Here is a 27,081-nt window from a genome sequence, read left to right on the forward strand (position 1 = left end):
GAGGAGGGGGGGAATACGGAAAATACGAGTGTTGTGATCTTTGGTATTGTTTCATATGTCAACCGTCCCTCTTGGATTGGCAGATGAGGCTCCAGCACGCCTTCGCTCTCTCTGTCTCTTCCTCTCTCTCTCTCTCTCTCTCTCTCTCTCTCTCTCTCTCTCCTGGCCATCACACTGTGATCATTTCTGACCTTCATCTTCAGTGCAAATAGCAATGATTTACAGCATCAGGGGGAAACAACCGGCACTCCAGCAAAAGAAAGTAGTGCATTAGTCATTTTTAAAATTGAAGTGATGCGTCTTCTGATGTTTTTTCTTTCTTTCTGGGCCACACATATTCAGTGCTGTAACCCGCAGTCATCAGGTGTTTTTTTCGAGCCTTTCAGCGTCAGACGCCCTCTTCGCTGGCAGCCCTGCTGAGGTTGATCCGGCATCATTTTGTGCAACTGCAGCAACCTCCCACACGTTCGCTCTCCTTTTATCCGTAGCCAAACCAGATGCATTTCCCAGCAGCCTCTGTGTCTTGGTAGGTGACGCTTGCCTTCCCCGTGATGCAGAGCGGCGCGGTCCTGCACCGGCTCGCCAAGCCTCCATTCTTCCGCCGGCTTCTTAATTTGAAAATCCCCTCCATCTGGTCCTCCTGGAAGTGGTGAGCGCAGTTGGCTTATTTATTACTCCCAGGAAACAATTATTACACTCATGGATTCCATTACGTTTCTTAATCTTTAACTGAATCCGGTCTTAGTTCCTCAAAGTGGGTTTTTTCTGTGTGTCCCTTTCATGATAAATCAGTGTTGCTGCGAGCTTCCTGCGAATTCCTTGTTAGTTCTTTGGGTTTATGAAATTAAAATAGCATTTAATTTGCTTTTGATCCAGCATTTATGCAGTTTGGCTGAAACTGTGATGGTGTTTTATCACTAAGTCCATGGACACAAAGAGACACAAAAGCTACTCAAAGGATGAAAAGTGAAGGTGGAGTGGATGGTTTCCCCGATGATTGTGTTTTTTTTATTCGCTTCCCCTTTAACCTCTCTCTCTCTCTCTCCCTGGCGGCTGAGACCCAGTGGACATGGGGTAGATAGAGTTAGTGCGGACCAGATTATACTCACTCTGGGTCACCCTCAGTCAGCAGAAAAAGAGCTGAGAGCAGGACACTGACCTGTGTTCCCTCTGACCACTCTGTGTGTGTGTGTGTGTGTGTGTGTGTGTGTGTGTTTCTCACCTTTTGAGCCCTTACCAGCTCAATCTATAGAATACTACAATATATTTAATAGTCCAGGGTTTTGGGTGAAATGATATTCACGCTCACTCTGTTTTATATGTTTTTTATGTTCATGCTTAGTGTTCATTATCATTTTTTCTTGTATGCCAGTGAATAAGATATATTTTAAGAATATTTTAAATCCACTCTGGATATTGTTCCCTGATACATGTGTATCTGTTCAATGCAAGAATTATATTTGTCATAAGTGCTTTAGTTTATCGCCACGTCCGTGTTCATCCACTACCAGCCTTGTTTACTTCCACGCCAAGTAGCCATTTCCTGTTTTTGGGAGAGAATCGCACGCAGAGTTTTGGTTCCACGACTTGTCTTTCCGCTGTTTATAACTCGTCTCCGTTGTGATTACTGTCAGTTAAAACATGCCGTCGGTATCCTCAGCGCTTCTGCCATTTGCACCCTGGCTTGGCATGTGTTACGTAACTGTTTGGTCAGTTATTGTTTCTTTCCCCTGAACCCTGTTTAAGCTTGTGCGTTCGTTGCAGCAGGAACATCTCAAAATGTTGGCTCGCGCCCGGAGATGATGCGTCAGACTTGACAGCATCATTTATCCTCTCAGTTTTTACTACTCACTGTTCACCGCGAAAGGGACGCGAAGGAAAACACAGTACGGGCTTGTTTCTGCGACTCTGCCAGACCCAAACCCTTGTCTTAATGGTGGACGACTCGAAATAACGACTGCAGAAGAGACTGAAAACAATAGAAAAGACATCAGGAAGCACTAAAGAAAATACCAAACGCATAACTTCCTGTCTGTCAGATGATTTATGCTTCCCCGTAAGAGTCTTCATGAATACATTTCACAGACTAAACATGGCGTTACGTCAACTGACAACAGATAATAACGACACGGACTATGTAAAAGGCATTCTCTCTTTCCTGAACTTCCAACTGAAGTCAATGGCGCATTAATATTGGCCTTCGGAGTCACCGTGTCGGTGCAGCAGCCCAGAAGGCCCTCCGTCAGTCTGTGCCCTCATTCTCTTCTGTTTATTCGCCCTTGGGGTGTGTTCGGTGCGTCTCCATCTCTCTCCCTGCCCCGTCCACCCGGTGTCAATCTGGCTGCTGTATAATTGGTTGTTTTTTGGTCGGCCGGCCTGTCCTCCCTGGCGTTGATTCATGGCGTTTGTAAAGGTGACAGTAGTGGCTGTCCCTACCAGACAAAGTAGAGCCATCACTAGCCAGACCTCAGCTGACCTGCTAGTTTGTGCACACACACACACACACACACACACATACGCACACACACACGCATAGGAAACACGCAGCTTTGCCTGAGGCCTCACAGGGGAGGAGAGGCAGGTAAGGTCGTCGTGTACACAGCATCGACCAAAGAACAGCCGAAAACACACTCGCACACATAAAAGTGAATAAACACGTATTGATGCGTGTCTTTTTTAGTATGCAAAGAGATTGAACACATGTATACTAACTAAATACTTAATAAGCCTCTATGCTCTTTACATGCAGTATAGCTCATGGTCTAAATGTAATATGTAAAGGAATAATAGTATTCACATAAACCTTTATACTTTGACGTACTGTGTTTCGTTGCTATACACATTATGCACTAATATGTAAAGATATTCACATACATGTAGTGGGAATAATTAAATACATAACATCATAACACAGTGACAGAAGTGGCATGCACAAATAAAATATGTAAAATAACTAGTAAAAAGTGTATTTATGTAGCACCTGTCTTAAAATAATTAGAATATGCAAGTAAATGATGCATCGAAAACAATACAAAGTAGAAAAATATAGGAATCAGATTATGAAAATAATAATGAAACAAATAAATCTACACACATTAAAATCCAGACATCACTATTAACACTTTGAAACACACACACACACACACACACACACACACACACACACACACACGCTATCGTATGCAGGCTTTCCCCGGTGACCTGGATACACCCAGAACTGACACTTTATCTACTTAGCAGTGTCACCTTCAAAAACCTGCACCCGTGACACACACACACACACACACACACACACACACACACACACACACACACACACACACACACTACTACCTCGTCTGTAAGAAATCCTCCCACAAATAACAGCTATATGTGTGTCAGGTTTAGGGGTCTCCATCATGCTCTTTTTAAGGCAGCGGCTTCATATCTATAATTGAAGGTAATCGGCTGGTAAAAGGATTGTAAAGGGTTTTGTGCTGTAGTTAAGAATTGATCATAAGCTCCGGCTCTTTCATGATCCTGCCATTGACCTTGTAATTGATTTGCAGAGCATATTATTTTTTCTTGTGTTATGGTGTGATATCGTATATTTGACTCGGCCTGCTCAGAGTGTCTACACCGGATTGATTCCTTTTGTTTTTTTTGGTCTTTTGACAACCAATCAGGATGCGATGTGTAGCACCTGAGGCTTGAGTTTAGGTTTCGGGATTACATCCAGCGCCAGTGTCCTCACAAGTATATCAACATGTAGGCAAGTGTGTGTGCCTGATCACATGTGCATGTGAGCTTAGCATTTGCAGCGGGCTGACCTGTGTTACTGCGAGTGTAATTGATTGTGTGTGCGCCGGTGTCTCAGTGTTAAGGTTAATTTCTCTAACTGCTGGTAAGTGCTGTCTGACCGCTCCCCTGGCGGCCTCTCCGAGCTGAAGTAATGCCACTTAGAGGCCCCGGGCCCCCGCCGCCGGCCATCCCATTGATCCGCTGATCAATAACTGCATCTGTACCGGGGAAGCTCCCCCGCGCTGACCTGACGCGAACACACCGGCTGACGTAAGGCGAGCTGTCACACCGCACACACGGGGACCGGCTGCGGGTCCTTAAAGAGGCTCCGCAGGGCCTTCAGGTTTAGTTCAATTTCAGGATCGTTTCATTCATTATAGGAGTTATCTCATTCCGATCGCTGTTATGGCTCCAAGCACAACAGACAGTAGTCTTTTCCCCAGACAAGACAAAGCAGAATATATACAAAAATACATTTTATATATATAAATGGAGAGATATGTCTGGTTGCTATGAATCGTCTAACTGGTAAAAAAAATGGGTGTTCCAGAAATAGTCTATAGTAGTCTATAGTAGTCATATATTATATGACTACTATAGACTATTTCTGGGACACCCATTTTTTGACCAGTTAGACAATTTCTGGGACTCCCACAATTCATAGCAACCTGAAAACCGCAAAGAGAAGCTCTGCTCTGAGTTTAGCATTTAGCAACTACACTATTTAGCTTTTTATTCTCAGTCATTTGTGGTCCTTTTTTATTGACTCATATCTCTCCGTTTTGATCTGTCGCTCTCATCTGAATAGAGTAACACAATGGCATCCACATACCTCTGCACGGTGTCTGAATCAGAATTTGTATTCATTAAGTTCATAATATTTAAGCCCAATATATACGTTGAGCTCTGTCACTGATTCAGTTTTAATTTAGGACCTTCCCGTCACCTGGGAATCCAAATGACATCTCCGCCCGTCTCCGCATCCTTTTCCTCCTCCTGTTGTTTTATTCCTCTCAGGGAGTCTCCATCTTGTTTGAGATCACAGCCAATAAAGCAGCCTGCCTCCCCCTCCGTCTCCCCCTCGCATCCTCTGGCCTACTTCCTGTTAAAGGAATCAGTCAGTCAGAACACTCAAAACACATATTAAACAGGCATCAGCCTCTCGCCGGGGCCAAATCACGCTGTTCAAATGTTGTTCTTCCACCGGGAGCGCAGGACAACTGAAGAGATGGGATCTGCAACATTAACTTGATTCACGGCCGCGGCGACTGAGTGACACTCCATAAACCTCAGCGGGCCGCCGCCGGCTCCCGCCGACAGCACCCCACGGCTAATGTGACACACACTAGCAACGCAGGCAGCCTTATCACCGCCCACAGCACCACGCACACATCTCTATGAGCGGATACACGCCGGGTCCGGCATGCACATACAAATAGGTCTAGTAGCACACATTGTGCTGACACACACACACACACACACCAGTAAAACCTGACCTTAACATCCCTCCCACATATCGACACACACACACGGCGGTGCATTCGGAGAGGCACATGAGTGCGTACATGCGTTAACAACTATTTGGCACAAACCGGCAAAAGCGAGGTTTATACGAGCTGAACGTACACATACAGTCAGGAGTTCATTCACTAACATGCGCTCTCTCTTTTAAAGCACACACACACACACACATACACATATATATATATATATATATATATATATATATATATATATATAAACAGCGTTTATGGTAATGCAGCAGGAACTGCACCACCGTTGAGTTATTGTCCTCCACAGCCGACCTCTCAGCGCGTCGGCGTAGGTAGTTAAATTCGGCCCTGTAGCTCTACGTAAACGCTATCTCGGACGGTGCCAACTCCACACACACACACACACACACACACACACACACCTACTACCGTGCTTGTCACTTGAGACGCAAAAAATGCGAATAGATGGTTTCCACACGGACTTGTTGCACAGTGAGTTTCTTTTGTTCACTTAGCTTGTGGCACAAAGGCTCGTTGTTTCCTCGAACTACGTGTTTGAGGTCAGAGAGCTGTGCAGCAGGTGTGTGGAGGGAAGAGTGGAGGCTCACAAAGTGAGAGAGGAGGCTCCAGAGGCCGAATCCCGCAGGCCGAACTGAAGTCTCGCAGGTCGCTTTAAGCGATAATGCAGAAATGGCGCCCTGATATCGATCTAAAAGGAAGAACCCTCCCTCTGAACAAGGCCCGGGTCTGATTGCCCTGTTTTTCTTTGCACTGAAAGGAGTTCGTAGCAACCGCTCTCTCAAAGTGAGTGGGTGAAAAGAGCTTTATCCTCGGAAGAAAATCACCCCGTCCGTCTGCACAGAACTCGTCCACCGTTCTTTGTGAGGGGAGATCTTGAGATGTCTTTTGTCCAGTATTCTTTCAGTTTCAGCTGCTCCCTGAAATAAACCTGGCAGTTGTAGACAGGTGTGGGCGTACGTGTGCAGGTGTCATTAAAATAACAAGTTCTCATCTTCTCGCTTTGCGGATAGCGTCGTTTTTCTTTTTTATGATTTATGATACTGTACGCGAAAGCTTCAACATTATTAGCACTGGACAGATTTACAGATGGCATAAGCAATCTTTTGCCACTCTTCTCCTCTGATATTGTCCAAATCGAGCCATGAAACAAGAACCAGAGTGTGTATCTTCACAGCCTTTGCTGTTTTATTGATAATTTAAATGCTCTAAAATTGACTTATCTTCTTTGAGAGCTAACACACAACTCTGCTTGCATCTGTTTAGAACAATATGCGTGTATCTTAACACACACTCTTCATCTTTGTTCCCTGCAGCGCTTCACACACACACACTGCTCTTTTGGGAGTGTACCTGCGCAGGACGCGTCGCTGCCTCTTTTCCCAATAAGAGTCTTTCCGATCACATTGTCAACCCTGTGAGTGCAGGACATTAAATGTCAGGGGGAGATAGGAATATCAATGATTGTTGAGTTTCTTCCGGTATGTACTGTGAGATCTGTGTGATCTCTGATGCCCTGGTGGGGGGAGAAGCTTAAACCACTGAAATGTCAACTTTTTCAGGAAATTAGATAAAAGCAACAAAAGTTCTTTTGTTGTTTCCAAATAGTTTGATGTTTGAAGTCAGATTTTGATATTTTGTTGTCTTTGTTTCATGAGGCTAAAGGGTTGTAGAATCTGCAAACTTTCGAGTGCAGAAGTTGAAGTGTGTGTGTGTGTGTGTGTGTGTGTGTGTGTGTGTGTGTGTGTTTGTGTGTGCGCTTCCAGTCTCTGTACAATAAGTTCATTTGGGCACGGAAGCCGAGGCGTGAACAGAGTCCCCTCTTCACTGTCTCAAATTCCTATTTTCTGCATAGATTAGCCTACAAATGTCTGAGCCAGGCGCTATTTAAACAATGGCATTTCTAACACTGTTCCCATCACCTTGGAAACGCCATGGCAACCTGTGATCGGAGAGGGCACAGTGTGGCTCAATTAGCACCAGCCGTGTCTCACCACGCTCTTCCGCCAGCCTAATATCTCCATATTCTGTCTCCTTTCATGCATTAAGTGACACAAATATGTGACGTGTCGTATCACCTTTTATATCAACTTCCTTGTGGCTTTTCTTGCCCCCCTCTTTGTCACAGTGATGGCTGCATGAACATAATAAGTTCAACAGTTGTTAAAGAACATTAAGAAAGAGGATGAATTTAAACGTTCATCTGTATGTGTAGTTATTGCCATGTCTGTTTTGTTTTGGGGTCTTTTGGGTATGATTATTTCCCTTTTTATATTCTCTTTTGGACAAAACATCCCTCATTTTCTTTTTTTCCTGATCCTTATAACACATGTAAAAGGAATATTTCAAGTGCTTTAAGGCCCTCACCTTTCTACTCAGCTTGGATTTAAGTTTCATCCGTCCAGAAATGAAAAAAAATGTGATATCCAATGTGTCTCTGTGTTCCCCAGGTATCGTGTCCAAGTCCTTCGAGTGCCGCCTGAAGGGTCAGGGGGCCACGTTCGTGGAAGCCGAAGCCGTGGAATCCCCCGTGCACAATAAGGACCTATCGGAGGTGTCCATCCATGACGAGCCAGTCCAGCAGGTCATCATCATCCAGGGCTACAGCGACGGGGAGGTGACCATCGACCAGGCCCTGGAGGAGTCGGCCGCCGCCACCTTGCAGACGCTGGCCATGGCCGGCCAGGTGGCGGAGGTGCTCCACATCACAGAGGACGGGCAATTCATCGCCTCGGGCAGGGAAGTGGCGTCCGCTGGGGCCCACCTGGCCGGAGGCAGCGCCCAGTATGTGGTGCTGGAGTCGGGGGAAGCCAGGAAAGAGCTGCGGGCTATGGCCAGAGCAGGGGTCGCGGGACAAGGTCACATGATCTCGGAGTCGTCCACGGCTCTGGACGCTCTGCTCAGCGCCGTCAGCGAAATGGGCCATCACGAGGAGCGGCGGGGGGAGGCGGCCACGGTCCACGAGGTCCTGAGCCCCGAGATCGCCGAGGCCGTGCAGAGCGTGGTGCAGCCGGACGCCAAGCGGGAGCAGGACGAGATGCGGGTCATCCAGGACGCCGCCCGGGAGGGCATGCAGGAGGTGCTGCAGCTCGCCGCGTCCCAGATGATGAAGGAAGGTCTCAGCCAGGTTATCGTCAACGATGAAGGAACGCACTACATCGTCACCGAGCTGGACAACTGCACCTTGCAGGTGGAGGGGGGCGTGTACGGAGAGGCCCTGGCAGGTGACGGGCAGCAGGCGGAGCCGCAGGCTGGACAAGAGATGGTGGTCTATCTGGACGGGACCCCTCATAATATAGTTCTGGAAGGGTAGCGGAGAGAGAGACGCACACTTGTCGTTTCATCTCGGTTGTCCTTCCTGTTAAAGCCGACATATTTAGTTTTTACATGACTTCTGTTTTTGCTTCGTTTGCTATGTTCCCCTCTGCTACGCTAAACTCAGGTCAAGCTTCGTTTATTGAGAGGGACAGAAGTGGAAACTGGTTTTGGTGTGAAGTGAAATCACTTGCAATCCTCACATCCACCAAAACTACATGAACCACTTGATTGATGCCATGCAACGTCAGGAAATGAATATATTTCCTCCTGAAATTCATTTTTGGAAAATGCATCTTATATTCCGAGTCGTTATAAAGGAAAATGTGTGTTGTGCTTCTTTGTTTTTCTTTGACACCTTTGTTTAATATTACCTTACGTTTTGTTTGTTAGAACTTTGACAATGACACAACGGTTTATTCATTTGTGTCTTATTTTCTTTGTTTCCATACTTTGTAGAGATTAGTATATTACCAGTTATGAAATAACCTTTTGGATGAAAAAAAACTCCAAAACAGATCTTACAGATGATTTATATGTAATAAAATAGAGTTGATAATTATATATCAGCTTTGGGGGAAACCTCTCTAATCCATTAATGCAATTTCATTTCTGACAATAAAGATTGAGTCTAATTTTTAACAGCCGTGTCCAGATTTCTTTTCATAGCCGTATTTGCTGTTAATTGTCAATGCTGCCATTACATGTACAGCAGAGTGCATATCACACAAGCAACATACATGCATCAGCTGATGGCTCCCATCATGCCTGCTGATCACCAACACAGTCATTATCATCACCATTATCATTATCGTCATCATGATCACCATCATCCCTAATCGTCATCCTCTCTCCCCCATCAGGCCCATTCTGTTCATTGCATACAACACACTCACCCCCCTCCTCCCCAGCAGTATTCAGCACTGGAGGGAGAATCAATATTCATTTAGGCCTTCGACACAGGCCTGGTTTCTGATGGAGTGAGTGGGAGAGCAGTATGACGGCTGAGAAAAACACAATGGCCAACCGCTGAAAGTGGAGAGACAAAGCACTCGCACACGCAGAGGGCATCAAAAGATCATCCCTTTAACACGCGCGCACGGCGAGCGAGAAGGTGGGCTCCGAGAGAAAGTGGCGGAGCAGTGGGCAGGAAAAAAAACGAGAGGATTACAGATGGATGTTGAGAGAGGTGAGGCCGGAGAGGAGAAGAAAGGCCGGTGAAATCCACAACCGCGCCGCCAGAAGGGAGCCTGTAATTTCACATAACACCTGTCTGCCTTTCAGCCTGTCTTTGTCTCCTGCTCTCAGCCCAGCGTTGCATTTATAGACTCACACAGTCTTTTCATGCTCCTTTTATTTATTTTTTTTCTTCCATTCTGCAAAGATAAACACACTTAATCCCACTCATAGTAGTCCCACTCATTGTGTGAGCATCCATACGCGCCTTTTAGTTTGTTAACGGTCACTCAGTGGGGAAAGATGCAACTGTAACATTGTCTGCTTTGGAAAGTTGCTAAATGACCACATGTTCTTCACATATAATATCAAAATATGGAAAGGTGTGTGTGTGTGTGTGTGTGTGTGTGTGTGTGTGTGTGTGTGTGTGTGTGTGTGTGTGTGTGTGTGTATGTGGTGGGAAGAAGTTAAGTATTAAATTGTCCATGTAACTTGAATTTGTTTGTGTTTCATAATCGACTGCAACTGCATTCTTCAAGTTGGTGCTTTCTAAGAGGTAAGAAAATGTAAGAAGAAAGTAGCAGGAGGAAAAACTGAAAGAAATGAATTGTTTTTAATATGTAGAAAAACTATTTTTCTTCTTTTCTCTAAAAACCACTTGACCCCACCGTTCATATATGAATAGCCACAGGTTATCTGGGATGTGCATGACAATGCGAGGATCCCGAGCTAAGTTGAGTTCGCGCCCTCCACGAACACGAACACAGTTCACTGTGTTCGTGTGTGTTGGTGTTTTTGCTCTCAATAGGAATGTCCATCTGCGGCCGCACATTATCCTCCATGTCTGGCTGAGTGACTGTGTACTGTATTGTGCGCATCTCCACCCTCCTTTCTGTGCGTCCCTAATCAGGGCTGGATGGCTCATTATTAACTGCAGCAGGCCACTCCTGTGACATGGAAGAGAGAGAAATTAGCAGCTGTCACCCAGTGATGAGTTCATTTCCTGACAGGCCTCTGCTCTGAAGAGTCCTGCCGCAGCGGACCAGAAGGCTGATGGAAACCTGCTGCTGATGCTTAATTGGAGAGCCGGAAAAGGGCAGGAGGAGGAGGAGGGGTGCGCTTGGATGGAGAGATGAGGGTGAAGAAGTGGGAAGGAGGAAGTACCACATTAAAGTATTAAGTAATGGTTAGAATGTACCTATGGAAAAAAAGAAAGTAATCCATTACTTTGTTTGCACGATCATGCTCGTCTCACCTTGTAGAGTATGCATGCAACACATTATAATCATTAAAGTTTTGTGTTAATATGCTTTTATTGTTTTGTCATCAGACACTACAGTTTTGACAACTTAGCTAAATCTTTGTTTTTCACCCATACCCATTCGGCTCGTTCGTTAGAGCTGCGCCTCGCCTGGAATCCAGACGAGAGCAGCGGCCGCAGCAGGAGGCGTTGACAAAAAACTGCGATCAAGTCGGACAGTTGTCAGCTGTCAGCTGTGTATACGCAGGAAGTCACAGAAAAAAGTACTTCCTGTTAGTTCCGAACTTTTGTTTACTTGTAGTTTACAGATCACGTTTGGATTTATTATATGTGTTTATAAATATATATTTATGTAAAAATGTGTGTGTAGCTGCATCCTTTGGTCTTTTGATGTCTGCCTGTGAAATACATTACTAGTAGTTTTGATGTGTGTTGTATAAATACGATTTTGTATTAACAACCACACAATAAATGTTTTTAGATCAAACATGAGACTAATAGTCAATAATCCGGCGTTAAGTATTCCAACTAAACATAAAATACGAATTTTCTACAACACGTGGTGTTTGCTGTCGGATCTAAGAGCCAATCAGCTCTCTGATATGGCAAGAGCCAGGTGTTTCCCATCATGCACTGGGCCAAGCAGTCGGGGGAGAGCCACTGCAGCGCCTGCCTCTGAAATCGACGGTCGGCTTAGTCTCGTGAGAGTATCGTTGACCACGTGTGCATGACGTCAGAACAAGTCGGGACCAAGTCGGACACAATTCTAACCGGCATGCATTGCGCGCCGATCGATTCTGCGCAGAACTGGCTCATCTCGAACGAGCCTATTGTTTAGTCAAAATGACAGGAAGTTCTTCTTCTTCTTCTTCTTCTTCTTCTTCTTCTTCTTCTGTTTGTATTGGCAGCAGCTCGGGGTTGCATTACTGCCACCGACTGAAATTACCGGATGTTTTGCAGTGAAGTTATTAAAATGACCAAATCCCAGCGATGTGAGACCTCCATCCAGCTAGCAACTTTGAGCGGCTCAACATTTTAGAAACAGTGTGAACTAAATCAAAACGGTTATTGAAGTCGAGCAGAACAGAAGAATGTGGCTGTTTATTAACCCTTTCCGTAAGTCAACATTGGATGCAGATTTTGCCCAAGGAAATTACCCACAATTCATTGCAATATGAGATGAGATGTAAAAGAAAAAGGTAAACAAAGAGGACGGCACATGGGTGTTCATCTGGTTTTGACAAAAACACGTGAATAGATTATTTGAAATGACCTCTCATCTCGGGAGGAAAGAGCCTGCAAGATGTCAAAATCAGGGCGTAAAAAGTATAAAATAAAATAGAGAACAACTAAATGTGTGTATTTGTCACATTGTGTTGACTGAATAGATAAAACAGCCGCTGTGTTTCTACAGAAAGTTACAATGTTGCTTCATTGAGAGAGTTTGTGGCTTTAATATTTAGTTCATAAGTTGCATATGTGTATTGCTCACTTGTATATTGGCTGAACTGAAACAGTTACTTCTATTTTTATGTATATTTGAATTGTGTTAATATATGCTAAACATATTTTGTTGCAACAAATCATTCTAATATCATTCAAGTATTGGGAATTTAGAGAATGACACATCATTTTCAATATGTTAAGTTTTCGCTTACCATGATATTGTCATGATCTAGTATGATATTGGACAACATTTGTGAAATTTAAAGGAAAGCAGAACAGAGATTTTAAGCCTGTTTTTTAAATGCAGGGCAGGTCTTTTATTGAGTGAAGAAGATCCAACGAGCCCCCCAGCTTGACTTCCAGGAACTCTGCTCTGCTTCGCCCTGAAACAGCTGGATGAACTATTCGCCTTGTGCTAGGATCTCGCCCGTCACCTGGGTTGACACCAACTCAAACACAAAATGTACTTAGAGTTTGCACTCTGACTCATCAGACCTCCATCTGATTTGGACTCAAACAAAGTTGACCAGTTTCCCTTATGTGGTCACCGGAAGTACTGAAGTGTGGAGAATTACCACCTATGGAAAAAAACACATAGGGGAATGAACCAAGCTTTTGTTTGGTGTCGAAAGGCTTTTATGTGTTTTGCTATTCAAAGGCAAACTCAAGTTGCATTTGACTGGATTCACTTGAAAACTATCAAACTATCCTCTGTTTGAACCTGCAGCACGGTGTGCTTACCCATAAAAGTCTGTAAAAATTCCACATAGCATTAGCATCTTGCGGGGCGGCACAGCTGGCGCTAAAAGATTAATGCCTCGGTACTTTTACTTTGAAGGCATGATATTTACGTCTAATGTGGTATTTTTACAATGTGGCATTGCTACTCGAAGGATGGGCGAGGTGGGAGGAGGGCGTTGAGTACTCAGTATGTTGACACACACACACACACACACACACACACACACACACATATAAATGCACACTCTCATACATAGAAACAGGAACTTGCACCCTCTCCCGGGGGCAACTCTCATCACTCTCCTGGGGACAACTGAGAGGGACAGGAGTGTGGATGGGGGTCTCTTTCTCTCTCTCGCTCTCTCTGTTTCCCTGAGTATGATAAATATAGCAATTCTGTTTATTCGCCATCTATAGAAAACACATCAGCCTGGGGATCATTTTCCTAATGTCTCTGCTATTAGTTTTGGCTTCCCTTTGGCAGTATTAGCATGTCGGCTGATATGCTCTGCTTGTGTGTGTGTGTGTGTGTGTGTGTGTGTGTGTGTGTGAGAGAGAGTGTCCTCGAGGCGCCAGGTACATTTCTATTAAACCCGACTTGTTTGTTTATTTCCTGTCTGTCTCCCTCTACATGTGCCCTGCTTGCTAGAACTTCCAATCCCGGTGTGTGTACATACACCCATGCTAACATCGATAGGCCGCGTAATGTTGCATGTTCAGTCGGAATCCACTGTTTGTTTTTGTCATTTTTTTTGTGTGTGGCTGTAAATCGATAGTCGTTTGAGGCCGAGGTGCAGGAGAGCAGGGGAAGCCGCGGTTCAGTTACGGTTCATCTCTTCCTTGGGAGTTATTATGGAAAAAAAGGGAGAGAGGGAGGGGTTTGAGGGGAGCCCTGCATGGCTCTCCTCCCTTTCTCTTTACTTTTCCTATGTGGCTCTGCATTTGTGTCTTTGATCATGTTAATCCCTGCCTAGCGCCCGCCGCCCCCACCCCGCTCTCCCTGCCATAGACTCACTGCCACACACACCTCAGTGCCTGACAGAAATTGACAGCCCACTCTATCCCACACATACACACCCCCCTCCCCAAAATGGCACGCATTCTCCATTCCTAGCGGCTTACCCCCCCCACCACCACCCAAAAAAAAAGAACAAAATAAAACACCAGACAGGCAGCGCCGTTGACCGTCTGCGGCGCTTCATTAAGGAGAGGCCGTGATTGAAAAGGGATCTGATTAGCTCTCTGTGATGAGAGATAGCAACGTTTCAACCTTGAACCAGAAACAACTGTAAGTGCTTTTTAATTAGGCACACAACGCTGAGGAATAGCACTTCAAAACATAAAAAGGAGGGAGTGAAAAGACGGAAAGTACACGGTGAGGCAAAGAGTGGATCAGTGGGAGGCCTATTCCCTCTGCCCTTACAAGAGCATCACTTTTTTTCAACACCATGCAAACTCAAAGTTGAATTGAGCTGAAACAGTTCCAGTTTCCTTTCCTCGCCACTTAGATTTAAGATTTTAAAAATGATATCGACCTCTTGAGGGTTGGAAGAGGTTGCGCCTTAAATCTACGTCCTTGAACATAACAATATCAGTGGTCGTCACTGAGTCTGACTCACGCGCGCAGACTCGGAGAAGTCGGCACGCTGGCCAACACGCCACTCTGTTTAAATAGCAGATCTTCACTGTCAGCCTGTGATAACACCTTTCCACAGAGCTGCTGCAGCCATCTGCTTCATGTCAGTCCTGCCATATAGGGGTTAATTATGTTGGTATATTCATTTTATCAAAACAAACAGCATGACAGATGAAGAGAAAGAAGAAGAAGAAAAAAAAAAAAGGTATGAGGTTTTTCTCGATCCAGAAATGATTTCTCCATGAGGTGAAACTTAAATGTTTTACTTTGCGTTCACGATTCACTACGGGATGCGGAAAAGAGACAATAACAGCGTGTGCCAACACAGAAAATGCTAATGCATCAAAATGAAGCAAACGATAGTCAAACCGTCAACTAGATTTCTCTCTATCTGGATGAACGTTCGTCATCATTTGGGTTCACTTAACTTTCCTATTAACATCCCACTTCACTTAACTTTCCTATTAACAATATATTGATATGATATTGATACTGTGACATGAGAATTGATGTCTTCATACCAAATGTTATGGCAATTCATCCAATAGGTATTGAGACATTTCACTCAAAACCACACATGTCGACCACATAGTAGCACCACAGGTAAATTCAGAAGATCTCCAAAGTTGTTAGGATTCAATGTAATATTCAGGAAAATAATATGTATTGTCTATTACCTACCTTAGATAATTACACCCTATCTGTCCACCTCAACACATATCAGACTTGTCTCTCCCATGTCTGCTCAAAATGAATATCACTCTGAAAATATCCAAGTACATTCTGACTTTTCATGTTTTGCAAGCAAAACAATATGGCTAACATTTTCCGACATGAAAGAACAACAACAACTTGACCAATATTAATCCAATCCTGAAGGGCTTGTTCCATTATTCTCGCGGATGTGCCTTTTTGACATTCACAGAGCTGATTGATTGACCGCAACCCACCTGGTAGAAACCCAATTCAAATGTTATTAATATTGCATCATTTCAAAAGGTTGTTGAAGATGTGTTTGTCAGTTGGATGGAAACAACGCTGTTGGTATCCGTTACTAATTTATCACAGCGAGGCCCCATCCTGAGGCCTCAACTACAACATATTGACACGGCTGAAAACTTTTTCTTAGCTTTACTAAACTGCCTGATGTTGTTTCACCGAGAGAAACAGGAAAAATGGCTTCCTCTGGGTGGATGTGACAGCTTTCGGATGAAAAAAAAAAAAGATCCCACAGCCTGCGCTTGCAACACAACTCTGTTTTAATTTATTACGCTCACATTCCAGTCCAGTTGGGCCGTGCCTCAGTGCGTGAAATGTTTATAAATGGGCCCATGTGTGTGTTTGCATCTTTACTATTAAAATGATGTGACAAAAATAAGAATGTCAAATATCTCTGTGCATGAGCAAAGTTTTATTTCGCATCAGGCTTTCCCGTTAGTTGTCCCCTCATGTCTCTTACTTTCCCTTTTTCTGTCTCCTGCTTCTGTCTGCTGATGTACAACTAGGACGTCAGGCCTCAACTCGCAGTGATCTCATTTGCTGGATGGAGTTTTAGTGTCACTGATAATGGATTAGATGTACCACTGGAGAAGTGCAGTCACAAATGTATGGTGCTGCCAGCCGGTGGTGTCTGTGTCATTCAACAGGACTCATATTATTGGCTAATTTTCCTCATCCCCGAAGATCTGGTTGGCATTTCAGCCTTTCGAAAAGAAAAAAAAACCCTGCTTGGGAGTTAGCCTTTGAGTATAATGTCCTCAGAGAAGAGGAATACGTCATTTGCGAGGATTTATTCCCAAATTGATCTTAAACATATCTGAGCTTGTTATAATTCCTCTAGTTTCCTCATAGCAGGGTATTTCAAAGCAGGACATAATTGCGGTGTGCTTCCTTCCCAGCCACACTGACCGTCCATCTCGCACAGTGAATTGAGCCCCGCATTTGTGAAGTGTAGCCCTGTGAGTCCCCTAGTGGCCCCTGCCTTGCTGTAACAAGCGTGGGGGGCCCCTGTGGTAAGTGCTCTCTGGGGACCCTGGCTCTGATCTGGCCGTCCCTGGGGCCCTGTTAATTCCTGCTCCGCTCAGACTGCCTCGCCACTCTCCACTGCTCTCCTCCGCCTTCTCCTCACACTGCTCCCCTCTTCTTCTTCATCCACCCATCATACTCTCTCTCTCTCTCTCTCTCTCTCTCTCTCTCTCTCTCCTTCCGTTCTCCATGTAGAAGGTGTGCTGTCAACAGGGAACACGGCCGGCCTCATTAAAAGAGCTGGTGGAGGTTGTGAAGTCGTGACGGTGACAGAGATGTGCAGATCAGTGGCAGGGCAGTGTCGTGGTTGGAGAACCAAACCCTGGTGATATTGGGTTGATATATGATGTGGAAACAGCACAGTATCCGTAGTAATTCAGTCCGTAGTGGACGGTTCTGCACCTTAGGAATCACGCTACACGCCAGCGTTGAGTGTCAACACAGGAAGTAGTAAGTGTGCCTTATGTGTGGCAAGGTGGTGGATTAGCATGTAGCGAATCCTACGTTCATACAGGAGACTGAAGATCACGTTTTATGATCCCATCTTTCCCTTAGCCATGTTTTAGTTGCGTACCTCTAACCATACCGTAGTCATATTACATATTTCGTTGGCCATCAACGTCGCCTGGGGTTTTGTCTTCCATGTCAGGGATACGGGTGTGTTGCAATATTATTGTTCACAGCTGTCCACGTCGGCATAATTTTCTGTAATGTGTATCAAAGTCTCTTTTTGACTCTTGGCTTTAACTGACAGTGGGCAGTGACGAGCAAATAGAGAAAAGAGAGTAATGACATGTGACAAAGGTTTTGATCCAGAATCAAACCCAAGGCGCTGCAATTAAAAGTGGGTTAGTCAAGTGAGCCACCAGGATGCCCCACCAGCTTTCCCATGATGCTTTAATGTTCCGCAACGGCATAGTGTAAAAGTTTTGGGCCGTTAGGTTCGACTGTGTTTGGATCCCTCCCCCGTGCCAAGTGTCCATGAACGAGGGCTGTCAACAAACATTCTCAATTTGAACGTCTGCCTCGTGTGCACACATGAGGTGAGTCACACAACGTCACTTTCCTTGATTGAAAATGAATCGTAGCGTTAGGTCAAGCAGAACTCGGAGCCGTCAACAGCAACGGTAGTGATGGCGGAGAACTAGGTGGCAAGCGTCATCACCGTGTAAACAAAGCACTTCCCAATCAGCTGTGTGCTCAACATCAGACTGGAGACGGTACCACTTAAAAGATGAATGAGTAGCACTTGCTGTCTCCCAACGTACTGATTAATAAACAGAAAGCATACATTTTATATTGTGATATCTGTTGGAAATGAAACAGCGAGACAATGTTGACTACCAATAACAAAACACTGGAACTCTATTTGTTTTCTATATAAGGGCATCCTCCAAATAAGGCCCTTGTGATCTTCTAACCACGCATGTATCTTTCTGCAAGCTTTGCTCTCTGTTCCTTCCTTCATCCCCTCCCTCCCGTTCTCCCTCCAGTCCTCCCTCTCCTGCCCTGTGGCTGGGCTAAGAAGAGGCTGGAGCATGGGGGGGGGAATTAAAAGGGAGGTGGGGGCAGGCGAGTACATGGAGGGGGGGAAGGAGAAAGAGGGAGGCGCCCAGATCATGCCGGGCGACTCCACAGGAGTGATAAGAGCGAATAAGCTGTCAGCGTGGGCGTCGGATGGGCCTTATTGTTCATATTTAGATGGAGGAACAATGGCGGGGTGTCAGGCGCCTATAGTTCATAATCTGCTGATGCTGACCAAGTGTCAGTGTGATCCATGAGCACCGAGATTCTTGAATCCTTAAGCAATCCCCCGTAGGAATGTCATGGGGGAGAGTACAAATGGGACAGCATCTGCCGGACTATAGATAGATAGGTAGAGGGAATGGAAGGAGGGCGAGGGAAAAAATAAAAGGGGAGAAGAAAAAAAAAACAAGTAGAAAGGAGGGTGAGATCCGGAGAAGACAGAATAAAAAAAAGCATGAAAGGGAATTCGCCAAAAAAGAACGATGGAGCAGAATTCCCCCCAAAAGTGAAAGCTGCTAATTGTGAGCAAGTACGGAGGAAATGGAGGAAAGCACCTGTGAGGAGAGAGCGACGGATGGATGGATTGGGGATGAAAACGAGGAGGCGGGAGGGAGAAGGGGCAAAAAGGAGGGGAGGGCGAGGGAGAAAGAGGGAGTTGATTGTGAAGCGGGCCTTTTGCCGCGTGGGCTCCCACCTGCAGGTGAGACGGAGAGGAGAATGGGCGTCAGATTAGAAGGGGGCCCTGAGAGCTCCTTCCCCCACAATGCAGGCTTGATTCCGGGCAGAGAGATGCCCCCGAGGCGCCGGGCGCACCCCGGAGCCGTCACAGCCTATCAGCCGCCTTTCTGTGCTCGTCTTGATCGGAGCGCAGGCGCGGGCTGCCCTCCAACCGCTTCAGCTGTGACAGATGACAATTAATGAGGAGTCTTTGATGGAGATTGTTGAACAGATCTTATCAAGCTTGAGCGTTCCTGTTTGTGTTTTGTGACAGCACTTTGAAGAATTGTAAAGAGGCACGCGAAGCTGGGCCCGCACGTGCACACTCAAGTCACGTGCTCAGCTGGCGTTCTTAAATGTGTCACAATGAAAATGCCCCCCCAGGCATTCTTCATTTACTGTCACAACTATTAGACATGGAAGGGGGGAAAATAAGAGATGGTATCAGTAACGCATGAGCTACAGTAATTAGCCTCCTGATGCAAGCATGTGTGTGTGTGTGTGAGAGAGTGTGTGAGAGAGATGCTGTTTTAATGCACAGCACACAAATGAAAAGCAGTTTATTCCCACATCTGCTGATGCTCCTCATCAACAGGAGCTTTGTAAACTGGAATCGCTGTTTTAGGGCCGATTCGCAGATTCTCTAAATTATATATCATCTCCAATGACTCATAGTCATAGTGTAAGCTATGCTAATGCCTCCATTAGTTCATGAGCTGACATAAGATGTAATGGGAGCCTTGTCAGGCCATGCTGATTCCTGCCAAGGCACCAGATCTTCACTTTCTCTCCCGCCTTGTTCCCTGTGCCACTACCTTAGCGTCTCCTCTCACCTCTCCTGAGCTGATGTGCACGTGTGTGTGTGTGTGTGCATGTGTGTGTGTGTGTCATTCTTTAACCCGGCTTTAACATGTCACGAAGCTGTCGGGTTTTGTTAATACTTACTGTCATTAGTGGCTTGTTATCATGGGAGCCACAAGCAATTTCACTGTCTTTATATTCTTTCGTGGCTATGAATAATAATGCTATGCTGATGTGTAATTTGTCTAAAAGCTGCATTTCTTTTATGAATGTAGCATGCCAGTATTAGCAAGGTAGTATTTTATTTTTGCTACAGTACAGTCGGAGAAGACAAATTTAGAAAGAAATCGGAGTGACTAGCATAAACAGATGAAGGCTGATTCTTTTGACAAAGCATTTTTTTACTTAAATTAAATTCCATCGCTTCCACTACAATTCCAAACAAATGCTAAGTATTAAGCACAACACTTCCTGCAGGGGTTCAACATTAAAAGTCGGCTAGGAAGTGGGATGATTGGGCCTCGGAGCTGCTAGAAGGCTTTTAACGTGAAACATTTGTGAAGGAAGTTTAACAAGGAACGGGAAACAAACACCAACAATCAGATCAGATCAGACCAGTTTGTGGCATGTCACCATCTCTCATGTGACTTTCTACTTCTGGATAAAACAGCAATGACATCAAAATAATGTTAAAAACGATTAAATAATAACAAATAAATGAATACATAATGTAACGTACAGAATGGTGACCCCAAACTCTGACATCCATACAGCATGGCAGGATGCCACAATCCTTCTCCTGGTCTCTCCGGATCCCGCTACCCAGCATGCCCCGGGTTCTTCCGCCCGTTTCCCCCTTTGCGCTGTGTTGGCCAAGGTCTGGGGTCTGCTCAGCGTCAAGCTGCCGCGGCGCTGACGTCCAACACAAACACGCAGCAGTCAGCAGGGTCCGGTTCAGCGGGCGACACCGCTGAGGCTTTTCCCCCTCAGCGCCACTGACTTCTCTGAGAGCTTAGCCAGTCCTTCCCCGCGCTCCCAAAGGCCGAGGCCTCAGTAATCAGTGGGGAGATCCCATAACACAGACGTGTACACACAGATGCACAAACACAGAGAAATGAACTGGCACTCAGTCACCTGGTTGAAACAAGACAACACAGAGCCTCATTGACAGGAGACATACCAACATTTCAGGCCCCAAACTTTTATAAACCTTTTTCTTGCAAACTTGACAAATGAAAACCGAGCAATTCTGACCTTTTGAGGGAACGTAGAGAACCAGTAAGTTCCAAATGTCATTGGTATTGGTTGCACAGCCTGCACGTCACTTTATAGCAAACATCCATCTCTATCTGTGAGGACACGTGAATCACTCTCGCTGTGCAACACGGCCACCTGTGTGGAAGCTCATTAATGACAAAACTATCAAGCACAAGGAAAATGTGTGCTGTCGTAGGCGGACGAGTGCGGAGCTCATATCAGCGTCAACTCACGTAAACTGAATTGCATTCATCCCGGAAGAATGAATAGAACACCAGCTCAGCGTGCACAAAAGCCATCATTGTATTCTGAGGACTCGGTACTGAGCCCCGAGTTAGAATAGAAAACAAGAGGCGATGGCTCATCTCTGACACTTAATACCACCTTGCATGGCACGATCAAAGGAGTTTGTCCTATAAAAGCGAGCGGACAAAAGAGCAACCCCGTGGCACCTAATGTACCGTGTACATGAAACATGAACCATGCATGATGACATTATGTACATCAGCGATGATGTGATGAACTAGCCCGTTGTAGTCGATGAGAGCAGAAGACTTTCACGTTTAATCATAACCAGACAAATATTAACTTCTTTACGAGACCTGTGCTGACTTTCTACCTGCAGGTCCCTCGGGGTGGCAACACATCTGAAATGTTACCCCTCGTCGTAGAGGAGCACCTTGCCTCGGTGGAGGTGCGGCAGCTGCCTGTAGTGGTGGCCCTGGAGAGCACCTAGTGGAAAAACATTGAGCAGAGCAGCGACAGTACGGCTGTAGTGCAGCGACAGTACATCCAGAGTAGCGTACGCGGCAGGCTGGGAGTTAGCTAACTGCCTCAGGGTCGACTTAAGGGCTCTGACTGCAGGCCACCTCACCGTTTGCATCAGCCTGCATTTCTCCTCTCGTAGTCAGGTCACAACTGGCCAGGAGTAGCGGCCGGCATTCGGGGACCCGGCGATACATTTGCATCAGACCACAAATCCTTGGTGTCCGACGCACTCTTTTCCTTACTTCATGGTGCAGGCGTCACAGTGGGAGAGGCGCATCACAACAAGTTGGGGTTGAAAATAAATACTGAGAGGACATTTTCATTACTCTTGGTGAGATCCCATGTTACTCAGTTTTCATGTTTTTTTTTTTAAATTACTGTTGACCCAGAAAAATCAACGGATGCATTTTTGAAGCTCAAGTAAACGTGCAGCGTCTCTACAAAGAAGAATCTGTAATACAGAACTGTCGTGGGATCTTTATGACATTTAATCATTCCATTTCCAATCAGTTTTCTCCGAATCTTTATGTTGATGAAGCTTGCATCTGTCGGCAATGCTTTTATTTTTCGTCAACAAAAAATTATTCTTGAAAAAAACAAAAACAAAACCCGTATGCCAGGTGTTTAGAATAACAAATATACTTGCTCTCATGAATCAATCTGTTAGAATTAAGTAGCAAAATGGACATGCATTTACATAAACATGTTGCACCTTATTACTAACAGGCAAACTCACAATTGATTAAGAAGTTAAGACGAGCGCAGACTCCGAACAGAGGAAAAGATGTCACCCTCTGCCGCTGAATGATTCCGAGGCACACGGCAACATTTTGACTAAATGATGTTCCTCTTCTCCTCACACAACTCTCTTGCCAATTTAAAGGGAGAGCAGCTCGCGTCAATTATGGATGTGCACTATTGAAATGTTCATGTGATAGAGGGTAATAGTAGAGAACATGTTTTATTACTTAATTGAGTGGAGCTCCAGCAGGCCTTGTAAATGAGGAGTGACAGTAGGCGTTATCGCATAGCACCCTGGGTAATTATGCTCAGCTAAGTCTGGCTCGGAGGAGGTGAGACTCTCGCGGCGGTTATAAACAGCAGAGTTAGGCGAACGCACGTGCACAGAAGCTCTTGCAAAGGCAAACGGCTCAGTGTGTGTGCAGCGGGAAGAATGTCATTTATTGCACCGAATTGTTTATCAATTTGGATTTCCATCTCCGGGCCGACACTCGCTCCAACAGGTTTGCACGCCACAATTAGCACATGTAACGACTTTGCAATCAAAAACAAAAACAAGCGCGTTTGAAGCACTCAGTCCTGGTGAGAGGTGTAATCATGTTCAGGGCAATTACACAGGTTTGTTGTTCTCTACAACCATGTTATGTACCTGTGGGATGCTGATTGACTCAACAATCTAATTAGGTTTCGTTATGTAGGCTCCACAACATGTTACAGTGAGGCCAGAATGGCGCGCAGGGCAACAAGGTCATATTCTCTGAGCATTACGCACAAGTGGCCACCCTCAACATCAGTGCGTCTCGTAGGATTTCAAGCCGAGACCCTTCGGTCGCCTCGTGAAGCTAAAAGGCACCTTGCTCAGTGCGGGAAATAGTTGTCTTCAGATTGGCTCACATTTGAATGATGATGATGCTCCTGCTACACCACTCTTTCAGTGTATTGCATTTACCCATAGCATTATTAAAGAAAACAAGGCCTTTTTATATTTTATTTTTTTTAATTTTTTTACTTCCCAACTAAATATATGTTCTGTTTTAAGAGAGTAAATATAAACTATTACATTTGCTGTCTGAAAGCATTTATAAAGAAACAAAATGTAATAATAAAAATAATATTAACAACAATAAAAACATTGTCTTCATTAGTTAGTCTATAAAATACATGGAACATATTGAAAATGGCCCACTATGATTTTTCAGAGCCAACAGTCCAAAAACCAAATATATTGAATTTATTATAATAAGAGATACACAATTTACACTTTTGAGATTTTGCTTGAAACATAACTGAAACGATTAATCAATATTTTAAATATTTGCACATCTGTTGCCCGGTGTGATAAAAAAATGAACTAAAGACTAAAAACACCACAATTGTGAAAAAAAGAAAGATGTTATAGATTATCACCCTAAATGATTATCTAAACCCTCCTCACCCCTTCCAAAAAAAAAACACATCCGGCAAAGTTCCTCATCACCAGCACGGCTGTGTTGAAAATTGCCCGTCCGTGAAGTAAAATATTTGAGGAGTAAGAAAGATAAAGACCTGGAAGATGAACAGTGTATGATGGAGAATCACAGATGTTATGGGGAGGGGAAGGCTGCGGCCGTGTGACACGTTATCTATGAAAATGGATAAAGCGAGGAGAACAGAGGATCAACACAGTGAGGGCAAAGTCTCCATAGACTAATTATTCCTGTGACAAAGTGGAAACTGTGCCACCATTGTCCCCCGCTGCACCCAATCTCACATGTTAGCGCTAAACCGAAAAGGAAACTCTGTCTTCTCTGAAACACATACCTTTATATATATATATATATATATATATATATATATATATATAACTTGAGGTGAAAGCAAAGGCGCGGCTCTGATTAAGGCGACATGGTGAGGAGAATGTGTGGCGTCGCCCACCTTTGGGACCCTCCTTAAGTGGCCTTAAATAAGATAATAAGGGCGATGGGCAGAAAAGAAAGGACTTTGTCTGCTGGCATTAGTGCGATGGCCGTGTTAGCGGTGATATCTTTAAGGGGGAATATTGTGCCAGTAATGAGACAGGGTTGCCTTCCCTTGCCGGCCTAATTAATCCTACATTTTCATAGCGTATAATCACTGCCCACAGTGCAGCCTTCTACTGGCCAGTGAAGAGAGATGTCGGTGGAGTCTCTATCTGTTGCCCTATCTTCCTCTCTTCCCGCTCTATCTTTCCCTCTCCTCCTTCCTTCCCCATGCAATTTATAACACTGGTATCCAGAGTGAAGTGAAACCTCCCAGTATGGACCTATCTGTCATCTCTACATTATCAGGAAAACACACTGCCTACCATATTGTGCTACAAGGGGCTCCGGCAAATTACTATTTTTATGGGACATGATAAAGGAAACGCTGCCTTATGTTCAAATCTTTTACTGTCTTAGAGGAAATGGGAAGGATTGAGCGTTTTAGATTGCTGTGTGTGTGTGTGTCTTTTGATCTGTGTGCGTGTGTGTGTGTGTGTGTGTGTGTGTGTGTGTGTGTGTGTGTGTGTGTGTGTGTGTGTGAGGACGCTACTGTTACAGCTGATGGATAACGCAATGGTTGGTAACAGTCTCATAAAGCGGTACCTCTAAAGAGTTAAAATGCAGTAAAGTTTTGGAATGTAATACACTGCTAAATCACCTAATAACTCCGTCATCGTGATATGATAATAACTGAAAAATAATAACCTTGAAAGTGTCTCGTAATTGTGTTTTACAAGTTTGAGAAAAAAAAGAAAACATTCCGAAATGTTTAAATATTTTGCAAATTAGATTCAGTCTTTTTTCGACATGTATTTAAACACATTATTTCCACTGTATGTTGTTATTCCATACTCACAGAAAAACAACCCGTAAATATACACAGTGAACCTCGATCAAGTGTTCAACATCGGTGTTAAAACGCACTTATTCTGAATGTAACACTTACAGCATAAATATATTTGCACTCCTTATAGACAGCACTATGTGACAGGGATTGTTTTTATTTCTGCAATAGCCCCTGGACAGGAAGGACTGCAGTGTCTCGGTGTTCGGCGGCATTGAAGCCATGTTGCAGAACGATCCCTGAGATGATAAAGAGAGGAAAGTGAAAAGTCACATCCTGTCAGATCTCATGATCTCCCGGCTGAAATGTGAGGCCTGCAGGGCCTTGAGGGTGACATCCTCCATATACCAACACACCACACCACAACGCAGTGAGTGAAGGAGGTGGAGAAACGGAGGGGGTGGCTTGTATAGAGCGGAGAGAGAGAGAGAGAGAGAGAGAGAGAGAAGAGGGGTGGAGCATACGGAGGAAAACACAGTGGAGGATTTAATGGTAAATAAGCCTGTGTAGAAAGACTCATCCTGTCCCTCCCTATCTCTCTGAAATCCTGCTTCCCTCTCTCTCTCTCTCTCTCTCTCTCTCTCTCGATAGCTGTCGGTGTGAGACAGATACCCCAACCTCAAAGTGACAGGTCCTCAAACGACTTGGCGAGGAAACCAAGCATTAATTAAGTCATTGCCGGACTGTAATTTCCTTGAGAAGTGAAAAAATGCACGAGAAAAGGTTACTGAGACCTTTTCTGTGTCAAAATTACCATTCGTCATGAATATTAATGCACCTAATGAAGACAACCTTTGCTTCATCAAGAATGTTCTGGAGCAGGGTGCCACGCTGATAGACTCTCCCTGGCTGTTTTTCTCCTTCAGTCAGGAGGGGAAACTGGCACACACACACACACACACACATACACATGCACACACAGAGACAGACACACACACACAAACACACACACACATACACATGCACACACAGAGACAGATGCACACACACAAACACACACACACACTGGAACAAACTGAGGTTTACCAATCTGAGTCATCCGCATGCATTTCATACGCAGCAACACATCCTTTCAAATGCAAAGGTGCCATATTTGACCAAACATGCTATTTATGAAAATAAGGCAGATCCCAAAGTAATACTATAACTTGTATATTATAAAAATAGATTGTATTCATTCAATTACATTACAATAAGAAAAATTCTTGAAGGGCAAGTTTATATGTTTAAGGATGCTATCCAGTTGCATTATGGGAATTGTAGATTCCAGCATTTTTTTTAGTTTGACCCACGATATAGGGATTAAAAGTCAAGATCTCAGCGTCAGCTGCTTCAATTTTGATAACCATTGTACCGGCTAAACATCAGCACAGCAAACGTTTAGGTCATTTTGAATATGTTACACGTTTACTCCGTGCCCAGAACAGCTAAAGACAGTCCAGAACAAAGATGACGCATTACGATCCCCCACTTCTGTGGAAGTGTTGTAAACTTTGTGTAGATGGGTTTAAGCAGACTGGGTACATTTGCATAGT

General features: G+C 44.7%; 1 protein-coding gene across 1 annotated transcript in view; it reads left to right on the forward strand.

Annotated features, from left to right (window-relative positions):
* The window catches only part of znf407 (zinc finger protein 407), a gene marked incomplete at its 5' end in the record, with an annotated part of 132,165 nt that extends 123,322 nt beyond the window's left edge, over positions 1-8,843 (forward strand). The window contains one exon of the mRNA XM_079227979.1: positions 7,742-8,843. Coding sequence (XP_079084105.1) covers positions 7,742-8,604 — 863 coding nt within the window. The 3' untranslated portion in view covers positions 8,605-8,843. The remainder of the gene's footprint in view (positions 1-7,741) is intronic.
* Positions 8,844-27,081: the final 18,238 nt, after the last annotated feature.

This window comes from Taurulus bubalis, assembly GCF_910589615.1.
Source record: "Taurulus bubalis genome assembly, chromosome: 12".
Lineage (NCBI taxonomy): Eukaryota > Metazoa > Chordata > Actinopteri > Perciformes > Cottidae > Taurulus > Taurulus bubalis.